The sequence below is a fragment of the Pan troglodytes genome, chromosome 16 (genome assembly GCF_028858775.2).
Source record: "Pan troglodytes isolate AG18354 chromosome 16, NHGRI_mPanTro3-v2.0_pri, whole genome shotgun sequence".
Taxonomy (NCBI): Eukaryota; Metazoa; Chordata; class Mammalia; order Primates; family Hominidae; genus Pan; species Pan troglodytes.
Genome location: NC_072414.2, coordinates 40,276,455 through 40,295,807, shown reverse-complemented (window position 1 = coordinate 40,295,807; position 19,353 = coordinate 40,276,455). Strand labels below are relative to the sequence as shown.

The following is a 19,353-nucleotide window of genomic DNA, read 5'->3' as shown; positions in this document are numbered from 1 at the left end:
AAAATAACTGAGAAAGGGAAAGACAATGTTTTATCTTGTTCTGTTCAGCAATAGCTTAAATAGAATGGTAATTATATTTTCTTTGAAAGTTTAAAAGAAGTTGCCTAGAAAAAATCCTTTGGGTTGAAACTTTTTTGAGCTAGATCTTTGACAATCTTCGTGTTTTATCCTGAAGTATTAGATTTTATCAGGTATTCTATTTCCTTTTGAGTTAATTTGAGTAGTTTATATTTTACTACAAATAGATATGTTTATTGTAATTAAAAATTTACCATACTAGAGTTTTAAAGGACATTCTTTCCCAAAGTTGAACCCAAAGTCCCTTGCTTATTTGTAAATGTGTATATTTATATTTTATCTATTCTTCTAAAACTAAAAAGAAGTTTTTTTATTTGATGTTATTCCTTTCTTTTTTAGCAACAGCAACAAACAACAGTTGAGTTTGTCATTTGAGCTGTTACTGTCTTTATTGAAAATAATAATGTCTATGCTTAAGTATTTACCATAAAGTGCTGAGCCCAGTACTGTGCTCATCTGTTGACCCACATTATCTCATCTGTTTGCAACAACCCTAAGAGGTGCATTCTCTTAATCCCCATTTTACATAAGAGAAGACTGATTCTTAAGGACGCCAACTAACGACCCCTCTTCTAGAGAGTGGGGAAACTGAGATTCATCTCCCAGCTCTTTGTCTCCTACACTTGAGCTCTTCATCTTACTATGCTGCTTTTTCCCTCAATTTCTTTTTCATGCTTTCCTTTGATTACTTCGTGCTGTTTTTAATTTTTGAGTTTAATGTTAACTTCCATTTTTCTTATTTATTAATAAAGCCATTTATGGCTACATATTTGCCTCCAACTCCTGCTTTTTTATCATATGTTTTGCTATGTGGAATTCTCCATGTCATTTTTACCAAAGAGTCTAAAACTGCATTTTCTACTTCTTTTTGACCTGAGTTATTTAGGAGAATTTTCTTTTTCCAGTAAGTAAGGTTTTTTTATATTGTTGTTTATATATTTGTAATGTCAGTTTTATTGTGTTGTGATAAAAGTGTTATATTTACTATTTCTACATTTTGGAATTTACCGAGTTTTTATTTGGTATTAACATAGAATTTGTTTTCATAAATATTCAATAGATTTTTAAAAGTTGATGTATTTTCTATGGGTGAGCACTATTGTACCTATTCAATTTTTTTTTAATGTTGTTTGAATTCTTCCTATACTTGGTTTGTCAAAGATTGTCATAAGGGTGAACTGCTTCCTAAGAAAATTGACTTTCTGGCCGGGTGCAGTGGCTCACGCCTGTAATCCCAGCACTTTGGGAGGCCGAGGAGGGTGAATCATCTGAGGTTAGGAGTTCAAGAACAGCCTGGACAACATGGTGAAACTCTGTCTCTACTAAAAACACAAAAGTTAGCCGAGCTGTCGGCACATGCTTATAATTCCAGCTATTCAGGAGACTGAGGCAGGAGACTCACTTGATCCCGGGAGGCAGAGCTTGCAGTAGGCAGAAATTGTGCCACTGCACTCCAGCCTGGGCAACAAGAGTGAAACTCCATCTTAAAAAAAAAAAAAAATCAAAAATTGGCTTTCTGGGACTGTCCTTTTGTTTCCAACAATTTTTGTATTATTTATGTCAATACTATGCTATTTGTTTACAGAATGCTGCATTATTGTTATAGCTACATTGTGGCTATATCTATTTTATAAATATAAAATGATACTCTCCTGTCATTCCTAATTCTTTTAGTCTTAAACTTTGAAGTTAATATTGTCAACTCTATTCCTTTTGCTTAAATGTTTGTATATATTTTTGTTTATTCTTTTGCTTTTAGCCTTTTTTTTCCACTTCCACTTGTGGACTTTTAGCCTTTTTATATTTAATTCTGAATATAATGCTTGCAGATAGAATAGAGTTTGATTTTTTCATTAAATTTGAGAGTCATTTTGTTAATAAGAAAGATGAACACATTTGTGTTTTCTATTTGTTTCTTGCATGTTTGATTTTTCTTCTATTGTAGGATTCCATTATTGTATAATTTCTCTCTTTTTTAAGTAATATTTTTTTACTTTTCTCTTTTGGATTATTTTTAATGTTTTTATGCTCTTTATGTATTGGGATTTACACACAATGTTGTTGTTTTCTTTTCTCATGCCTCTGCCAAAGGCATCCATGAGATGCTGCATAGCAATGCCCACCGAGCATAACATGCAACCTCTCAGGGAAGCTGTTCTGAATACTTGCAGTATCCAACACAATGGGTCCTAAGGAAGGTGCTCCACCCTGTCCTACTGCCTATTCTCACTTCCAGCTTCAAATTGCGGGGAGGGATTATTGGAATTCTCCCAGGGTCTCCTGCAATTATTCCCTAAGATTTTTTTTTCCCCAGGAGCATTGATTGTAAGCTGATCTTTGATTGCTTCCATCAGTCTCCATCCATGTAAACTACAGCATGATTTTATTTCTAAAAAAATTACCATGTGAATGGCATCCTTTCTTAGTTTTCTGCTGTGATGCAGATTTTATTCTGTTTTTTAAAAATTTTATTTTATTTTTTTTGAGACGAAGTTTCACTCTGTTGCCCAGGCTGGAGTGCAGTGGCGTGATCTCGGCTGTTTCAGGGGAGACCTGATACGCATTGAGAAAGATAGTTAGATAGGCCGGGCGCAGTGGCTCACACTTGTAATCCCAGCACTTTGGGAGGCCAAGGCGAGCAGATCACCTGAGGTCAGGAGTTTGAGACCAGCCTGGCCAACATGGCAAACCCCCTCTCTACTAAAAATACAAAAATTAGCCAGGTGCCTCTAATGACAGCTACTCAGGAGGCTGAGGCATGAGAATTGCTTGAACCTGGGAGGTGGAGGTTTCAGGGACCCGAGATTGTGCCATGGCACTCCAGCCTGGGTGACAAAGTGAGACTCCATGTCCAAAAAAAAAAAAAGAGAGAGAAAGAGAATTAGATGCCATTCCTCCAGTGTATGTGTGTGTTTTTTACAGAAGTCTGGTCAATCTGCATTTAGGGTATCTGCAGGACACCTAGAGAGAAACATCAAGACAATTAGTGTTTAAATATATGGATCTGAGAGTTAGAAGAGATCTGAGTTAAAAATGTAAATTCAGGAGACATCAACATGTAGTGGAAATCAAATCATGGAAATGGGAGGGACTGCCCTCAAAGTAGTAGTTCCAAAATCTTGCAGATCATCAGAACATACAGGTCCCTCAGTCCCACTCCCAGAGATTCTAATTTACCAGGGTTATGGTGGTCCCCAAGAATTTATACTCTCTTTTTAAAGTCTCCATCGATGGCCTGTTATGGTGACTCATGCTTGCAATCCCAGCACTTTGGAAGGCCAAGGCAGGAGGATTGCTTGAGGCCAGGAGTTCAAGAGCAGCTTGGGCAATATAGTGAGCTCCTGTCTCTACAAAAAAATTTTAAAAGGTTAGCCAGGTGTGGTGGTGTATGAATGTAGTCCTAGCTATTCAGGAAATAGAGATGAGAGAATTGTTTGAGCCCAGGAGTTTGAGATTATGGCGAGCTATAATTGCACCACTACACTCCATCCTGGGTGAGAGAGCCAGACTTTGTCTCTAAATAATAATAATAATTATAATAAATAAAACTTCCATTGAAATATTTTTAAAATTGAGTGTTAAGTGAAAAACTCATAGGACAATGCTCCCAGTATGGCACTATCTATGAAAGAAATTTTATGTCTATGAATATGTCTATGTTTGTGGGGATGGGAGCAGAGACAGCAACTGAAAAAGTGATGCTGAAGTCATGGTGAGGAAAGGGTGGGGACGCTCTTGAGAAACATGCACAAAGTGAGGAGACAGAGACAGTTGGACACCAATGCACATGACTGTGGAATGTTCTCCTTCTTGCTCAGAAACCTGAGTGTAGACATGGAGATGATGGGTGGCTGGATCAAGAGTTGGGTGAAGAAAAGGACAACAGCAGGGCACCAAGGGCCGGACAAATCTGCTGCTATGTGACTGTAGCCCCTATCCTTTTAACTTTCTGCCCTCCGAATTTATTCCCAATACAGTTGCTCTTAACCTCAAGATCTCTAGTACCTTAGAGCCACCCAACCCTTAACCTGGAATCCAAGGGCTATACTCAGCCATCTTCTTGCTACTAACCCTCAGGAAATTCAGTAACTCGGTTTCTACTACTGTATATGGTCCCTTCGGTACTACCCAGACCTTGTTTAATGAAGAGCTTGTTGCCCTAACAGCTAGGAGTGCTGTCAGCACATAGACTTTCCCTGCCAGGCCCTTGGGGGATTGCCTCTGCTGCACAGAGCTGCCCCATGCACCCCCCTGCCCCAGAGGTCACTCCCCTTCCCAGGCAGCCTCCATGCAATAACTGAAAAAAGCAGAGTACAAAAGCCTGGCCCTTTCTGCCCTGCTTGGGATGACTCTCTGTAGGGTCAGCAGAGGCTGTCGTTGGGCCTGCATCCCAGCTCACTGCTTACCTCTATGTTTGCTGTTTCTTCCCCTCCTTCCCTCAGGTGTTGATCCCCAGGGGATCATGCTAAACTTTGTCTCAGAGTCTGTTTCCCAAGGAACCCAACTTGCAGCAGCCGGGAAAGAAACAAGAGCCAGAATGTCCTGTTAAAGAAGTCATATTACTTCTCACCTTTCCCAGAGACCCTCAAGTATTTCAGAGAAGTGTCAGGCCCACATGAAGCTGAGTTTAGGCATTTGGATTTCAGGTCCATGGTGCTCAAGAGAAAGGGTTTTATCAAGGGCAGAGTTAAGCACAGTGGCCCTGGATTTGGAATAGGAATATCCAGCTGCCTAAGCTTTGCTGATGGTCTCCCTTATTCTCTGGTCATCCTTCTGAGCAGAGAGGCTGGGTTAGGAAGTCCTGATCTTGAATCCTAGCTTTAAGCAGCTGCAGATGAGGTCACTGACTGAAATATTCAGGCTCACATCTGATACACCATTGCACCACAATTTTAGTGACTGAAAGTAAAAACATGACCTAGGCCAAAGCAATTGAATTTGAGTGCTTTTATTTCAGGTTCATATTTTCCCATATATGTTTTCAGTTAGAATGAACAGTCAAAACATGTCAAGGAGAAAAATCAAGCCATTCATCAGAAAAACAATATTTTCATTGGTTTGTCAATGTGATTATGTATTATAGGTATACTAACAAAAATGAAAAAAATCAGTATCTGTATATTCCAAATTTTACAAGTTTTTCAACTTCACATTTTAATTATTCTTTTAAATCCATACAATCACTATAGAAAGTAACTAAATATATGATTCAGGATATATTTCTTAATAATGGTTTGAAAATTTGTAGCACTTAGTTTTCAAGTAGTCATCTATAAAGATTTCATCTGTACTAACCATTTAATTAGAAAAAAATATGCAAAGTAATGCCGTGATGGAAATTTCAAAATATTTGATAGGGAGTACAATTAAAGTTTATATATTGAGAATAGAATATATTTCATTTTATTGGAGTATATGGTGTCTTCTAATCTAGTTAATATACTTTTCAGGCAGCAGCAAATTTAAGCCATATGTTATCAATGATTGCTCAGATCACTTTAAGTATATAATCTGTTACATTAAATAACCTTATTTAGGTAACTGCTTTGAATATTTTGTAGACTCAACTACTTCTTAAAGTTTTGAGTTACTGATTTTTAAATCTGCTTTGTAGGTATAAGCCTCTGAGGGGGCCAAGCATAATTATGTTCCCCAGCCTATTGGTCTTTTCCTTTGATAACCACCCGTGGTTACTATGCCAGCCTGTCAATAAGCATTTATTGAGATCCTGCTGTGGGGCTGAGACCTATACCAGGGCTGAGAAGCAAACACTCAAAACAAAAAATTAAGAAACAAAAGGTTAAGTTTGTCTGGAGAAGTTTACAATCACATTCGTGGTTTTTATGAGCATAAGCCAACATGAGTTTCCTTGATTTTCTTGTTTATCAACAGCAGTGACAAAAATGTTTTTCTAGGGATAACATTGGCTTTGACAACCCCTTAAGCTGAGAAGAGAAAAAAAAGCTCGCATTAACTGATAAAAATTATGCAATGTATGTAGAATCTGGTAGGATCATCTCCAGAGGTTTGCATATCCATAGATCAGATTTACAACATAAAGTACTGGAACATGTTTCTTAATTATGCATTACATTAAGTTAAAATGTATTCCAATCTTTCATGTTTTAAGAGTAAAATGTCAAGACATTTTTGTGATTTCCTCTAACTAGTAAGACAGGTGGGAGGTTCTTTGTGAGGATTTCCAACCAAGCCATATACAACAAATCCGATATGGATCCCTTTCTTGCCACGGGAAGGCTCCTAATGACATGAAGGAAAAATTTAAAAATGAAAGTGAAAATTACTATAGGTAGTAACGGCACTAGTATTTCTGAGCTATTTAATAACTGGCAGCCTTAATTTTTACGCCACCCCAAGATGAAAGCACCAAAATTATTTTTACTGTAGATAGCAAACTGATGTATTTTTCAGGTAATACTATCTATAAACCAGAAAAACAGGCTTAGGTATTGTAAAGACAAAACAAAAATGTATATTTTCACTTTCCTTTAAATAGGGAATTTGATCAGCTAATACCTACCCCCCTTTTTGGTGTAAATGATTTTTCAAATAATTTAAATATCTTATATTTGGGAAAAACCTCAGAAACCACCTATTGGAACCCTACCAACCAATCCAGCAGACCATTCTACAATGTCTTTGATGGATAGTTTTCCAGTCTACACTACGTGAAGATATATTTATCTTTATACATAGGAGTCAATTCATGAGGTATAAATGTGAAGTCATTAGAGATTTTCTTGTTTAAATACCAACCTTTAAGTAAACAAACATACATTTTCAGTAGACGCAACCCTAACATTTGTAAGGCTAGAGCATAAAGAGTGAAAATGGAAATGGCTCTGCCTTTTTCTCCTACCCTGGCCTCTTCCTACAGTACAGGGAGCCTCATGAACCTGCCATGGGCACAGTGGCTCAGGGACATCCACTCAGGGAAGGGGCCCATGAGCTGTGGTCGCTGACTTGTGGCTGTTAGGCAGAGAAATCCAGGGTCTCAGATTCCTGGAGCGTGGTCTTACTAGATGGGCACACGCCTCTTCATAAGGCATGGTGGACAGCAAGTCCAAGTGAGGCTCTGTGATGCTCATGGGCCGGAGGGGTCAAGGTCTCAGAGTGGCACTTACCTTCCTTCACTGTCTAAGGATCCCACGTGTTCCACCCCCCCCTCAAAAAAAACACAAAAACAAAACAAAATTCCCACCTGAAGAGTCCCAAGCTTTTAAATGGATTAACCCATTAACCCTAAGATTTATTTCTAATGTTCTTCAATGCTTGCAATGATACTTACAGGACAATGAGATTAGCAGCTCTGGAGTGCTCCTGTAAGAGTTCATTCAGTCGAACTTGGCGGTAACTCTGTGGGCAACATTCAGATTTGTTGAGTACAGTTCTACCAGAATTATGAATGAGAATTTATTTTCTTAAATCATGAACAAGCAGAAAATCTCATCTTAAAAAATGTATAAAAATTACAATTACTTTTTCAGGCTTAGAAACTTATGGTGTTTTAAAACCTCATGAGAAATTTTAGAAATATAAAGAATAAGACACAGTACAAAGATTTTCATTGTGCTATAGTGGCTTATTAAATTCTAGGGAGAGGGGAAGCAAACAACATAGATAACACTAAAAAGAAGGTGTTTTCTCCTACCCTGGCCTCTTCCTACACTACAAGGAGCCTCATGAACCTGCCATGGGCACAGTGGCATATGCCCATGCCCATGCACAGTAGAATGGCCAGTTTGAGGCAATAGGTTTTCTGTTAAAAAAGAAACCGATTGAATCTTGATACCAATTTGATACTCTAAGAACATAAATTATATTCTAGTCTGCCTTTCTTTAAGCTCTCTGAATATTCTGTAAGCAGAGGGGGCTTTCAATTAAAAAGCCACCAAAAGACTCACTTGGAAAAATAACCACTTTGCAGTGATGAGAGTAATATTTTTTATTGTATTTCACTGGTTCAGAAACCAAGGCTCAGATGCATGATTTGCTCAATTATATGAAAAATCTTGGTCAGAACCGGGCAGTTTGTTACACACAGACTTTATAATTCTAGTTCAGTCTCTTTTTTTTCACTAAATCTAAAAGGCTTTTAGCGTTTCTTGCTCGAATTTTTTCAAGTTCAGCTCCTAATGTGGCTTATGTAGGGCATGGTGGGCAGTCAGTCCAAGCGAGGCTCTCTGAAGCTCGTGGGCCCCAGGGGTCAGGGTCTCAGGGTGGCCCTTATCTTCCTTCACTGTCCAAAATCCCACATGTTCCAGTAAAACAAAATCCTACCTGAAGAGCCTTTAAATTGATTAACCCATTTATCCTAAGATTTCTCTCTCTCTCTCTCTCCTTTTTTTTAAACAGGGTTTCACTCCTATCATCCAGACTAGAGTACAGTGGCACGAGCTCAGCTCACCTCTGCCCCCTGGGCTCAAGTGATCCTCCTGCCTTCGCCTCCCAAGTAGCTGGGACCACACACACGCTACCTCACTAGGCTAATTTTTGTATTTTTTTGTAGAGGTGGGGTTTTGCTCTGTTAACCAAGCTGGCCCTGAACTCCTGGGCTCAAGCAGTCCTCCCGCCTTAGCCTCCCAAAGTTCTGGGATTACAGGTGTGAGCCACTGCACCCGGCCCTAAGATTTCTTTCTAACATTTGTAAATGCCTGCAATTATACTTAAAGTACAATGAGATTAGCAGCGCTTGAGTGCTCCTGTGAAAACACTCAAGATTTTGTAGTTTAGAAGTTCTTGTGGTCCCTTTTCATTTCCGTCCAATCCAGATGTCAATTCTTCTACCTAGTTGTTGACCCCCTGCCCTTCGCATTATTCTCATTATCACCAACTTCATTTGGCTCAGGACAGAAGGCACAGATGGGAGCATCTTACTGGGCTTTCTAGAAAGGCTCACCATTTTACATCCATCTTACAATGTGTGCTGGATCCAGCTTCCGTATTCATTGTTCCAGTCACATCATATGTTTCTTCAGATGCCTTTATAAGTTTTTCATAGCCATCTCTTCATCAGGTTAAAAGTATTTCTTATTGTGTTAAATTGTGAGTCAATCTAACTTTATCAACTTTGCACACATATTGACTCAAATTATTTTAGGCTGATGAGTCTGTCTCCTGCTCTTTAAAATTAAATTTGAAAGGAGACTTCACAATATGTACCAATAACCTATTTTTTAACTTTTAAAATATAATTGACCTTATGGGAAAAAATGAAATAGTTTTCTAAATAATTGTATCCAGTAAATGATTGAAAAGCACTTGAAAAATGCAGAAAGCTTGGATCTTGAATAATGACATTTGATAATAAATATATTGCTTCATTGTCTTTAAATCAACTACTGTTTCCTTTTTCAGCTAGTTAGACAGCAAAAAAATTAAGAAAGACAAATCCTTACCTTTTCCTTGACTGCTTCCAGTTCTGCATCTGTAATTTTCCACGGAGTTTCTCTTTTTAATTTCTCAGCAGTTGTTAAATCTTTGCAGCTTTCATGGAGACGATATGGTTCAATCATCTCTTCAAAGACTTTCCAGCTAAAATTTGAATTATAAAGGAGGCCTCACAGTGGGAAACTAACTCATTATTTCACAGATACTCCAGGTATGACTGGCTCTGCTGGCTGAGGAATCAGAGCTGAATATCATGCAAATCTTTTAAGAATTATCTTTGCAGGGAATTTACTGTGAGTAAAACCATGGCTACAGTACTCCCTCCCTACCCCAGAAAAGGCCTTAGAGTGTTCGAGGCCTTGTTAGCCTATTAGGTATTAGATCTTCAATATTAACACACATACGCATACATACTTACAATATTAACACATATACACATAGGTAGTAATTGTTCTGCAAAGACATTTTCTGCATAGTGTAGTCGAAGACATAGTTGTAATGTAGATACTTTACCACACAAATGAGTTTCCACTTGCTTATTGTACAGACTCTATGGGAGACATTTATCAATTAATGTAGGAAATGGATATGGCTACCCTCACCCTTAGTCCACATGGCAACTCCCACTCATGGCAGGAGGCCACGGGCAGGTAGGAGGAGAACAGCAAGGGCTCCCACAAGTTTAATGATTGTAGAACAATTTGGACGTTTTCTGCAAATAATGCTCCCCTTGTCCTTTTGTTGTTTGATGTTGCTGTCTGAGATTTTCAAATGAGTATAATTCAGGTTCATGTTAGGAGAAAGAACAAAAATCAATAATGTTTTAATGCCTAAAAATCTGAGGCTATGTTAGAACATTTAAAAAGAAATTGCTGAGGAGAAAACTAGCAGCTAAGAGGTATAGAACATTTTAAAAATTACTTATAAGAACCTCATAAGATTTATTTTTAAAAACAATGACACAAAGTAAAACTTATAATTTATGGCAGTAGTTGTCTCTAGTATGCTACTTTAAGATGATCTCAAGTATGAACAATTTCTTTGGTTTTATATAATGTAGCTTAGTTATAATTTAGTAATTTTAGAATGAATAATAATTAGAATTGATATGCTGTTAAGTCAAGAAATGAAAATATGAAGTAATGAGTTCAATTATCTCACCAACTGGCCTGATTTAGGATTTGCAGATAAAAGTGCAGAGATTACAAAGGAGCAGGATTGTCCCTACTAGTGAGCCTTTGTTAAGAGACTGAAAAGATACTTAATGCATTAGGCTTCTATTGCATTAACTTATTTAGAAAGGTAGGCAAAGACAGGGAAAGAATAAGACTGATAGGCCCTATTATTCTTTCAACTTTTATTTCCTATTTCAACAGTGTCGTGCCTTTAGAGACCTCTAGGAGTGGTCATTACTATGGAAAGGTGCTGGCTTTGGAGAGTAGGGTCTGGGTTCTCACTCCAGCTCTCGCATTGTCCTCCTTGACCTGGATATTCTAGGCTATAAAAGGGGAGTAACAATGGCTGCTAGAAGGGGAGTAACAATGGCTGCTAGAAACTGGCTTGAGAGTCACTGTGAGTATTTGGGTGACAGTGCTCTGAAAAGCATGCAGTGCCTTGGAAAGGCAAGATATTTACTTTACTCAGCAGCCACAGGGTTGAGATTAGCAATGGAGAGGCTTTCTGTTTAAGCTCTTCGTATACTTATTTTGATCAGGATGAGAGTTTCTTTGCAGCTCAGCCCAAATCCTTGTTAGAAAGCACAGTACAAAAATAGTTTCCTAAGAAATAGAAGGTGGAGTAGAGGTTGCTGGTTGTCTCCCCAGTATCTGTACTGTGTTTTCCTCATTGTACTTTCAGTGGGAATGACTCCATGCCAGTGTCAGCCAATCAGCACAACTCTATGTCTTCTTCCAGAGTAATTGGCCAGGTGGGCACATAACACAGGTAAACTTGAACCAATAAGCACCCACAACTATGCTGACCACAGTAATGTCTCAGTGGCTTAGGTTAGTGAAACCTGAAAGGAGCCCTGGACCCTGAGCTCAGTAATTTGGGAAGAGACAAACTTTCTCTCCTACGGAACATACATGAGCGAGTAGATAGTCCTGGTTGCAATTGACAGTCATCTTGTTTTTATAAGTGAAATCAACTTTGATAGATGATTTTATTAAAAAAAAGTAAAGTAGGGAGACTGAAAGAGAATCAGTCCTTGATTACAAAATTAACCTAGATCAAGCTTACCCTGAAATCCAAAATATGATTTTATTTTTAAGTTATATGTGAAAGTAATTCCTATTGTCTAAATCACTGTGAGTTAAGTTTTCTTTTACTTGCAATTGAAACATGCTAAGTGACACAGGGGGTGATAACGGGGCTGTATTTGCCCATTTTTGTCTTTGCACTCTTACTGCTCCTTCTCTGTGTTCATCTTTGATTGGTCTATCCTTTGGATCATCTCTGAGCTGGCCATTTTTCATTCTCTTTGCTAGAGGATCCTGACGTAGCTCAAGATTTCTATTTTGAATCTCATTAAATCTGATTTTTTTCTTTATAAGTACTTTTAATTGACTATAGAATAAGCCAAGTGTTACATGCTATTAAATATAAATAAGAATTCAATTTTTAAAATTAACTGCTGCCTTCCTCATCCTTGTTCCTCATAATAAAGTTTAAAAATTTTTAAATTGCATAATATTTTCCCCCTAAGTCCACATAAAATTTCTTCTCTCAAAGTAATGTACCAACTGTTTCTGGGACTACTCTAGCATCTTTAAACTAAATTACCTACTTAATTGCTTCTAGTTTCTCTTCGATTTCCACATAAAGATTGTTGTCTTTTTGTCCTATGACTTTTAATTCAGTCTATACAATAAAAAATAGAATTTGAGCACAAGAGCTTTTCAGTTTCTCCTGGGTCAATTATTTTCTCATTAACTTTGCTTTTGTACTCCCTTTAACCCTTGCCCTACCATGTTTATAGATAATGTTTCTATGATAAAATTCCTCCATCAAGACTTACTGATGTTTTATGGGTAGTCAAAAGATTTATTAAAGGCAATTTGAGGGCATTTAAAATTAGCCTCCAACATGGAAATCATTGACAAACTATTTTTGACATTGTGTATCACCCGGCAACCAAGAAAGAATAGGGAGTGATCAGGGGATAGTTGTTAACAGTAGGTAAGGGCTGCCCGGCCAAGGTCCAAGTGGGAGCTGAAATTGAGCCAGTGTTCTATTCTCTAAGCCTTAGCCCCTGGGTCTGGGGCTGCATCAGCCCAGAGGAAGAGTTCTCTTTCTCTGATTAGACCATCCAGAGGAGTTGCCTTAATTAAGGTATTACAAATGTGCCAGACGCGCTACTAGTGGCCATCGGTGAGATTTATTGAATGACCATACTGTCTTCTACATTAGGGTTACTCTCAGGTATTGGAACAGCCATTGCCAACATCAGATATGGACTGTTTTATAAGGTAATATGGCATCACTATGGTAGGAGGCTGAAAAGAGGAGGATGGCTCTTCCAGCACACTCCTGGTGGCGTCCTGTTTCGTCAGCAGGGTATATTGGCCACAAGGATTCTTTTATTTCAGTAAGAATGGATTTTTTTTCCCTGCATTTTCCTTAATACCTTGAAACAACATAGAGAAAATCTCCAAAATTTTGAAAACTAATTTATTTCCTGACAAAAAAATTAATTCTCTTTATTCCAGGATAATGAGGACATGTGACAAATACCAAATTAACATGGTGGACATCAGAAGAGGACATCTTGGGACAAAGGTCAGAGTAGTAAGAAGAAAAGTGTCCAGACTATGAAAAGTATTCAAAGAATAAAGAGGCTTGGTTAATGGAAGAGGTACATCAGCCTCCTCAGCAACAGGACAGAAAGGATGGCTATGCAGGGTGGTGACCATGGCAGCTGGATAGAGACTATTATGAAAGAAGGGGAAGGAAACAAGGACTTGGATTGAGAAAATCAGATTGACAAGTAAAGAGACAAAGAAATATAGGGACAAATTAATCAGCAAACATTGATAATGCTTAGCTAAGGATAAGACCAACAACAGCAAGGAGAATTTGGCTACAAGAAGTGGGTGAGGCCAGGTGTGGTGGCTCATGCCTGTAATTCCAGCACTTTGGGAAGCCAAGGTGGCAGGATCAATTAAGCCCAGGGGTTTGAGACCAGTCAGGGCAACATAGCGAGACTTTTCTTTACAAAAAAAAAAAAAAAAGCTGGGTATAGGGGCTCATGCCTGTAGACTCAGCTACTCAAGAGGCTGAGGCAGGAGGATCTCTTGAGCCCAGGAGTTAGAGGCTGCAATGAGCTATGATTGTACCACCTGCAACCTAGCCTAGACGACAGAGTGGGACCCTGTCTTAAAAATAAATAAATAAATTAATTAATTAATTAATTAAAAAGAAGTGGGTGGATAATTCATGCCCAGCATTAAGCTAGGGCTTATAGGAAATCCTAAGTCAGTAGAAGACACAGTGACTACCCACTAGACAACAGAAAATGGCCCTATCTTGCAGAGCACTGGCCAGCTATGCCCTATTGCTAAGTGGCATGTACTAAGGAATTGTTGGACTTGCTGTTGTGAAAGATGATGTATTTCTACCAATTAGAGCCATATGATGAGCTTATTTGATTATATCACTGCAAATGCCAAAATGCAATGACATAGAGAATGGAAGTTCTTTGAATAAAAAGTGGAAGGCTACCAGAGATTATTGTATGACAACCCAGTTCATATCAGAATGTTAATTCCATTTATCAATGAAAATTATGTTCTTAATTTTTCTTATGTATTTACAACTGTAGAAATATAAAAATGTAAGGCAGTAGAGTATGATGTAAAGAAATATCACAAAGTAATTATCAGTTTAACACTGTCGATTATAGCTTTCTGATCACAGTTAATGTATTTTTCTTTTCTTCTTCTTTTTTTTTTTTTTTTTTTTTTGAGATGTAGTCTTGCTCTGTCTCCCAGGCTGAGGTGCAGTGGTGCGATCTCGGCTCACTGCAACCTCTGTCTCCCAGGTCCAAGCGATTCTCCTGCCTCAGCTTCCAGAGTAGTTGGGACTACAGGCACCCACCACTATACCCGGCTAATTTTTGAATTTTTAGTTAGAGACGGGGTTTCACCGTGTTGGTCAAGCTGATCTCAAACTCCTCACTTCAGCTGATCTGCTGCCTCAGCCTCCCAAAGTGCTGGGATTACAGGCGTGAGTCACAGTGCTTGGCTCCTTTTTCTTTTTTTCTTTTTCTTTTTTTTTTTTTTTTTTTTTTTTGAGATAGGGTCTCACTCTGTCACCCAGGCTGCAGTGCAGTGGGGTGATCATGGCTCACTGCAGCCTTGACTTTCCAGGTTCACATGATCTCCTGCCTCAGCCTCCTGAGTATCTAGGACTACAGGCATACACCACGAAGCCTGGCAAATTTTTGCTATTTTTTGGGGTCTTGCTATGTTGCCTAGGCTGCTCTGGAACTCCTGGGCTCAAGCGATCCTCCCGTCTTGACCTCTCAAAGTGCTGAGGTTACAGGCGTGAGCCACAGTGCCTTGCAGTTAAGGTGTTTTGTAAAGCCATTTTAACTGACCCATCTCCTTGGAAGGATCATGAATAACCTCAAAGAATATGAAATTCAAGTTTGTTTGATCAGTAGGAATGCATCTTAAATTGGAATAATTTTCAGTTAGTTATTAAGCTCATATAGAATAGCAATAAATCAAAGGAAGGAAAGAGGTAAGAAGCCTTGAAAACTGTGGAATTACAATCCATCAAGAAGTACAAAAGGAAGAAGAAATGATGGTCAACAGAAAAGGGAAGAGATCTGACAGAACCGTGATAATCTAAGCCATTCCAGAACCTTCACATCCCTCTGTATGATTCCTCTTGGAGGCCCCACTCCACATGAAATCAAATGTATTATATTACATCTGAATGCAACAGAAAATATGATTTTAGACTATAAATAATTGAAGACATTTTATAATTGTTAAATGATAACTCTAAATATTTAATTTAATTTATAATTGACCATGGTTTTTAAACAATCTTCTTGCACCCTTGCAAACTACTGTGAAGATCTAACCTACAACTGTTTTCAAGTATCAGTGTTGCCAGGTGCGATGGCTCATGCCTGTAATCCCAGCACTTTGGGAGGCTAAGGCGGGCAGATGGCTTAAGCTCAGGGGCTTGAGACCAGCCTGGGCAACATGGCAGCCTGTCTCTACCAAAAAATTAGCCAGGTGTGGTGGCATGTGCTTGTGGTCTCAGCTATCTAGGAGGCTGAGATGGGAGAATGACCTGAGCCCAGGAGGCAGAGGTTGTTGTGAGCTGAGATTGCACTGCTACACTCCAGCCTGGGTGACAGAGTGAGACCCTGTCTCAAAAGAAACCCCACAAAACCCCCAAAAATATCATTGTTATAAGCTGAATGCTTGTGTCCCGCCACCCAAATTCATGTGTCGAAGCCCTAACTTCCAGGTGATAGTATTTGGAGGTGAAGCCTTTGGGTGGTAATTAGGTTTAGATGATTTCATGAGGGTAGGTTCCCTATTTTAGGATTAGTGCCCTTATAGGAAGAGAAAGAGACAGCAGAATTCTTTCCACCATGTGAGGACATAGCAAGGAGGCGGCCATCTACATACCAGGAAGAGGGCCCTCAAAGGGAACTGAGTGATTTAGCACCTTGAACTGGGACTTCCCAGAACTTCGCCAGAACTGTGAGAAATAAATGTCTGTTGTTTAATCCACCCAGTCCATCGCATTTTGGTATAGCAGCCTGAGCTAACTAAGACACTAATGGAGTTGATAAATATAACAATTAATGAGGATTAAAATAATGTCACATTTTGAAGATATTTAAATGATTACTTTTATTTTGTCATTTTCTTTTTTTTTTTATTTTGGAGCCAATACATTTCTTTTCCAGGCTTCAAATAGTTTTAGACGTCCCCCCAAAATTCATAGGCCTTCCCTGTTGGGCCTTTAGTGCCTAAAAGCTAAAGTGGCCCTTTAGAGTTGGTATTTCAGTGTGCCAAGAAGATACAAGCTATTTCCATATATTCTCCATCAGAGCTCCCCATCCAGGCTGCCCCACGAGTAACTCTGAGTAACAAAACTTGCCCTGATGGCTCCATTCAGAATAGTATGACCTTGCACTTCGTGCTGCTCTTGCCACCATAGAAACCAAGAACAGGAATGGCAATTCTAAAATACTAACTAATCTGTTTCAACAATTCTCCCTCTCAGGCTTGTCTTCACTGTAAAAGCTTTCCTTCCCTTTAGAATGTACTTGTTAGTTCCATGTCATGCTTATTTGAAGGCTCTTATTAGATCCTATCAAGAAGTCACTGCAGTAAATACATAACATTTTTACTGTTTGATAATCAACACAAAGAGAATGAGGGAGTACCATGGGTAATCAATGGCTCTTGTTAAATACTTCATACCTCTCTTTGTTTGGCCTAATGTTGATGTCACCGATGATATGGATGTCTGCAAATTTTATCCTAAATTTGCTCAGAAGGGAAGCCATTCTGAAAATATAAAAGGAAAATACTTCATCATTGCATATTTAACTATTTTCAATCAAAGAGTTTTTTGTTTGAGTTAAGATATCAAAAGCAATCACGTCTTATTTCAGCTTAGCTTTCAGACAGAGGCTTTTTGGTTGGTGTTTGATTTTCATTACAGTACTTGATGAATGCATTAAGTGTGGACCAAGCTATTTCACTGAAGGCATAAAGAAACCCCTGTAGGTGCAGACACTGGCAACAGCCAATCCAACTCTGCATTTATGTCACAGGGAACAGAATGCAAATCTGTCCACATTTCTTATTATTTGAAAGACAGCAAGTCTTAATACTTATGGACTATTATATTGGTGATAATTTTTATAGAGTTACTGACAAGCTACTGACAAACAGTTATCATACAATATATCATAAGATGATAAATTATATGATTAATTATATATACAAACATATATCTAAATTATATCATATATAAACATATTATAACATTATAAACCATCATATATATTATAAAACCTCACATATATATATATGTGTATATATATATATATATATGGTTTTTTCCTGGCAACTGATAATTCTGATATAATTTCAAAGTTACAGAAAAGTTTTTAAGATAATACAAAGAACTCCCAAATTCACCAATTGTTTATATTTTGTCCCGTTTGATTTACCATTTTGTTTGTTTCTCTCTTTATATTTATCTATCTATTTACTTCTATCTCTATCTACCTATCTACTCTAATCTTTTGAAGTCAGTTGCAGATATTAGGCACCTTTACCCCTAAATTTTTCAGTGAGCAGTTCATAAGAACAAGGACAATCTCTTATATAAAGAGAGCACAATTTTTGAAATTGGAAAATTTAACATTGGTGCCATACTACCATCTAAGCCACAAAACATTTTCAAATTATACTAACTGTCCCAATAAAATATTGGCAGCTTTAAGAAATATAAAATATTATAGACATTATATTAGTTTCCATGTTAATATGATCCTCTTTAAGTATAATTAAATCTATATAATATTAGCATATAAATATATTGCTTTGATTGAAAAGACATGTATGCATATATGCATATATGCATAATATATATGCAGTCATACACCACATAAAAACATTCTGATCAATGACAGACTGCATATACGATGGTGGTCCCATAAGATTATAATGGAACTGAAAAATTCCTATCACCTAGTGATGTCGTAGCTGTTGTAATGGCATAGCACAATACATTATTCACACATTTGTGATGATGCTGGTGTAAACAAACCAACTGCACTGCCAGTCATATAAAAATATAGCACATACAATTGCATACAGTACATAATACTTGATAACATAATAAATGACTGTTACTGGTTATGTGTTTACATACTATACCTTTTATTATTATTTTAGAGTGTACTCCTTCTACTTATTAAAAAAAGTGAACTGTGAAACAGCTTCAGGCAGGTCCTTTAGGAGGTATTCCAGAGGAAACTTTGTTTTCACAGGAGATGACAGCTCCATGCCTGTTATTGCCCTGGAAGACCTTCCAGTGGGATACAGGATGTGGAGGTGGCAGACAGTGATATTGATGATCCTGACCCTGGATAGACCTACACTAATGTGTGTGTTTATGTTTCAGTTTTTAACAAAAATATTTAAAAAGAAAAAAAGAAAACAGTTTAAAAAATAGAAAAAAGCTTATAGAATAAGGATATAAAGAAAACACTTTTGCACAGCTGTACAATAAGTTTTAAGCTCAGTGTTATTACAAAAGGGTCAAAAGCTTAGAAATTATGAAGTAAAAATGTTTACGGTAAGCTAAGGTTAATTTATTATTGAAGAAAAAAATATTTTTTATTCCCAGGTCCAGCTTTGAAGAAAAGTATTTTTGTATACATTTTGTGTAGCCCAAGTATACAGTGTTGATAAAATCTACAGTAATGTAGTCGTGTCCTGGGGCCTCACATTCACTCACCACTCACTGACTCACCCAGAGCAACTGCCAGTCCTGCAAGTTCCACTCATGGTAAGTGCCCAATACAAGTGGACCATTTTTTACCTTTTATGCTGTATTTTTACTGTACCATTTCTGTGTTTTGATATATAAATATTTACCATTGTGTCACATTTGCCTATAGTATTCAGTTCAGATTTGTAGCCTAGGAGCAACAGCATATACCATATAACCTAGGTGTGTAGTAGGCTATACCATCTAGGTTTGTGTAAGTACACTCTATGATGTTTGCACAATATGAAATTGCCTGATACAGTTCTCAGAATGTAACAGTGTAGCAGTGTATAACTATGTGTGTGTGTATATACATTGTTA

General features: G+C 37.7%; 1 protein-coding gene across 5 annotated transcripts in view; it reads right to left on the bottom strand.

Moving 5' to 3' along the window:
- Nucleotides 1–5,010: 5,010 nt before the first annotated feature.
- The window catches only part of SLC12A1 (solute carrier family 12 member 1), a 97,737-nt gene continuing 83,394 nt past the window's right edge, over nt 5,011–19,353 (bottom strand). For 4 of the 5 annotated variants that reach the window (XM_009428977.4, XM_009428980.4, XM_016927024.3 and 1 more), the window contains 4 exons: nt 16,947–17,033; nt 9,498–9,633; nt 7,388–7,455; nt 5,011–6,339 (listed from right to left, as the gene is read on the bottom strand). In XM_009428977.4, coding sequence (XP_009427252.3) covers nt 6,204–6,339; nt 7,388–7,455; nt 9,498–9,633; nt 16,947–17,033 — 427 coding nt within the window. In that variant the 3' untranslated portion in view covers nt 5,011–6,203. The remainder of the gene's footprint in view (nt 6,340–7,387; nt 7,456–9,497; nt 9,634–16,946; nt 17,034–19,353) is intronic. The other variant, NM_001110839.4, reaches the window with a different exon arrangement.